This window comes from Cyprinodon variegatus, unplaced genomic scaffold, assembly GCF_000732505.1.
Source record: "Cyprinodon variegatus isolate N-32 unplaced genomic scaffold, C_variegatus-1.0 Scaffold525, whole genome shotgun sequence".
Classification (NCBI taxonomy): domain Eukaryota; kingdom Metazoa; phylum Chordata; class Actinopteri; order Cyprinodontiformes; family Cyprinodontidae; genus Cyprinodon; species Cyprinodon variegatus.
The window spans coordinates 560,697-563,385 of NW_015150978.1; the positions used below are offsets into that span (position 1 = coordinate 560,697).

Below are 2,689 nucleotides of genomic sequence, written 5' to 3' on the forward strand. Positions count from 1 at the left end.
CTCAAACCTTGTGGGCGGGACTAAGTTCGGACTGGCACCCAGGCTAGTATTTTCCAGACTATAGAGTGCACATGGAAACGTTCATAAGACCCTGAAATCTACTGAACTGCCTTCCACCACACCTGTAGGGGGAGCTCTACACATAGCTCCTGGATTAGGGAACAAGAAGAAGGCTAGCTCCCGTTAGCTTATTGGCTTGTAGCGGTAAGAGCTTCGACTGAAAGATGGAGCTTTATTTCAGCTCTGCAGGAGTTGAGCTCAGTCTCTTCATTGGTTCGGCAGCTTTAATGCAGCAAATCAGTGTCAAAATGTGTAAATTCAGGACATCTGTTTTCCGCCGTGCCCGCTGCTGGCATGTTCTTGTGCTAAATGAAAATTAGCCCCTCAGTCTTTGATTTCCAACTTTGACTTTACCCTCTGGCAGTTTGGTAAAATCCACAGAAAAGCCGCACCTTATATAAGCCGCATGGTTCAAAGCGTGGGGAAAAAAAGTAGTGGTTCTTGTCCAGAAAATACGGTAAAAGGATTTTGTATCTAAACCCGTAAAGCCGGGCATACACTGTACGACTTTTTTGGCCTTTTCGTGCCGATTCTCCAGTCGTGCGAGAATTTTTCAATTGGGCCTAGTTTCAGCCTCATTGGAAATTGTGCATCTTGTAGTATACAGGGGGTAATGAGGCACGATTAGCCTCTCACGACCACCTCGTGATCAGGAATCGTAAGGTCAGGAGAAAATCAAACATGTTTGAAATTCAGTCGGCATCGTAAGATTGCATCAAAGTGTCTTGCCGCACAGTGTGAGAACATGCATCGTGAGCTGCGACCTTTTAAACCCTGCGGTTTCGTTGTACAGTTTGAGCTGCAGCTGCTTGCAACGATAAAAGATATTTGACAATGTACCGTATGCTTAAGTGGTGTCAGTTATTTGGGCTCAACTGTTGGGTAGAAAAGCCTGATTTAGTCTGCTAGCAGCTGGCTAGCCCAAATGGTAAGTCACCCATCCTGCAAACAGGAAGCCTGGGTACGTATCCCAGCTGGGGGAGTGAGCTGCCAATGTGGGTCTTTACGCAAGATCCTTCATGCTAATACCACTCTTTTGGGAGTGGTGTCAAGTGGTTAGGCTGGTGAAGATTCTCAGTCATCCAGGTCATAGTCATTCCACAAAAACAAACTTTGTTTCCAAGTTTGAAGACGTTTCGCTTCTCATCCAGGAAGCTTTTTCAATTCAAAATGTCTAAAATAGCGTTGGGTTTAAGGATTTATAGAGTGGACCAAAGCAAAGCCTTGTTTTGGCTTAGAAAACATGCAAATTGAACCTGACCAGGGGCTCCGCCCCTTTGGAATATGGGTTGTTTTGTTTCTTTGTTAGCCTGTAATACCTGTAACCTGTCTATGTCTCTGAAAAGGGGGTCGTTAGAGGGAATTGTTGGCTGGCTGAACAGGCGAGGTGCTCTGGTCTAATGTAATGGGGTATGGGTTGCGATGATAGGAGAAGGAATCAATTCAATTGCTGAATTGTAGGTTTTGAAAGCTGAAATCTGAGTCCACCCCCTCTGTTTAAGGTTGGTTTGTCTTTCTTGGTTAGGGCATTGCGCCTGGAATTCAAGCCCCTCTCCCACGGACTGCCACTCTGAGTCCAAGAGTGCAAGACCCTACACAATACCCTAATTTAAACCAAACCGACCCTTAACAATCATGGACAGGTTTCAGGTATTACAGTAGACAATCCCCCCCCCCCTTTAATGACCGACCTTCAGAATCATAGACAGGTTTCAGATATTACAGGCTAACGATGGAACCAAACGACCCACTCATTGGTTACTATTTGCATGTTTCCAAGCAATACAAGGCCTCGTCTATATAAAGACTCAAACTCACTGCGGATCCAGACATTTGAATTGAGAAAGCTTCCTGGAGAGGTGGTGAAACGTTCTTCAAATCTTGGAAACCAAGTCCAGTGGATATTTTTTGAACTTTTATGGAATTAAACAAAACCGAAACAAAGGTCAAACTTTTTCCTAGTAGCTTCAGGGAGTTGGGTGCACTTACCTCTTGGTTTGTAATAACTAATTGTAGAAATGTTGGCGTGTTCTTTGAGCATTTTGCAATTCCCTAAACTATTAGCAGATATCATTTTTTTATTGTATCTTCATGCATTTCAAAAAGAAAATCTTCTGACACCCTGTATGGATTGTGCCAAATGTCAGTCTGAGGATGATTTTCTTGACCTGTAGTCAAACATTGACAGCTGCCCATATGGATCAGTGTATCTGTCACCGCCGCCTGACACCAGCTGGAGAAGGTAAGACCATTTATCTGTACATTGCTCCTCAGTCTAAGTGTTAATATTGTGATATTCATTATTCTCTCCCTTTCTGATGAGTCAGACATCTGATTTTTACTTTCTAATTGCTTTTTTATGGTAAATATTTTTAATAAAATGACAGATATTGTAAAAAAATAAAATAAAAAGGCCCATTATGCAGGGTTGTTATAGAATTTATTTTGTGCAATATCATGGCAAATAACACATTTTTTTAAATACAAAAAGTGCAAATATGAAATGAAACTTTAAAAACATTTTAACAAAAAGTTTATTTATTTTTCATATTTTATTTTTATAAATTTACTTTTTTTTCAGATTAAATTGGTTAAATATACGTTTTTAGAGATTATATTTAATCATTCG

General features: G+C 41.1%; 1 protein-coding gene across 1 annotated transcript in view; it reads left to right on the forward strand.

Annotated features, from left to right (window-relative positions):
- LOC107095129 (CREB-regulated transcription coactivator 1-like) overlaps nucleotides 1-2,689 on the forward strand; it is a 46,159-nt gene that overhangs the window by 10,457 nt on the left and 33,013 nt on the right. The window contains exon 4 of the mRNA XM_015391105.1: nucleotides 2,241-2,302. Within this exon, the coding sequence (XP_015246591.1) occupies nucleotides 2,241-2,302 (62 nt within the window). The remainder of the gene's footprint in view (nucleotides 1-2,240; nucleotides 2,303-2,689) is intronic.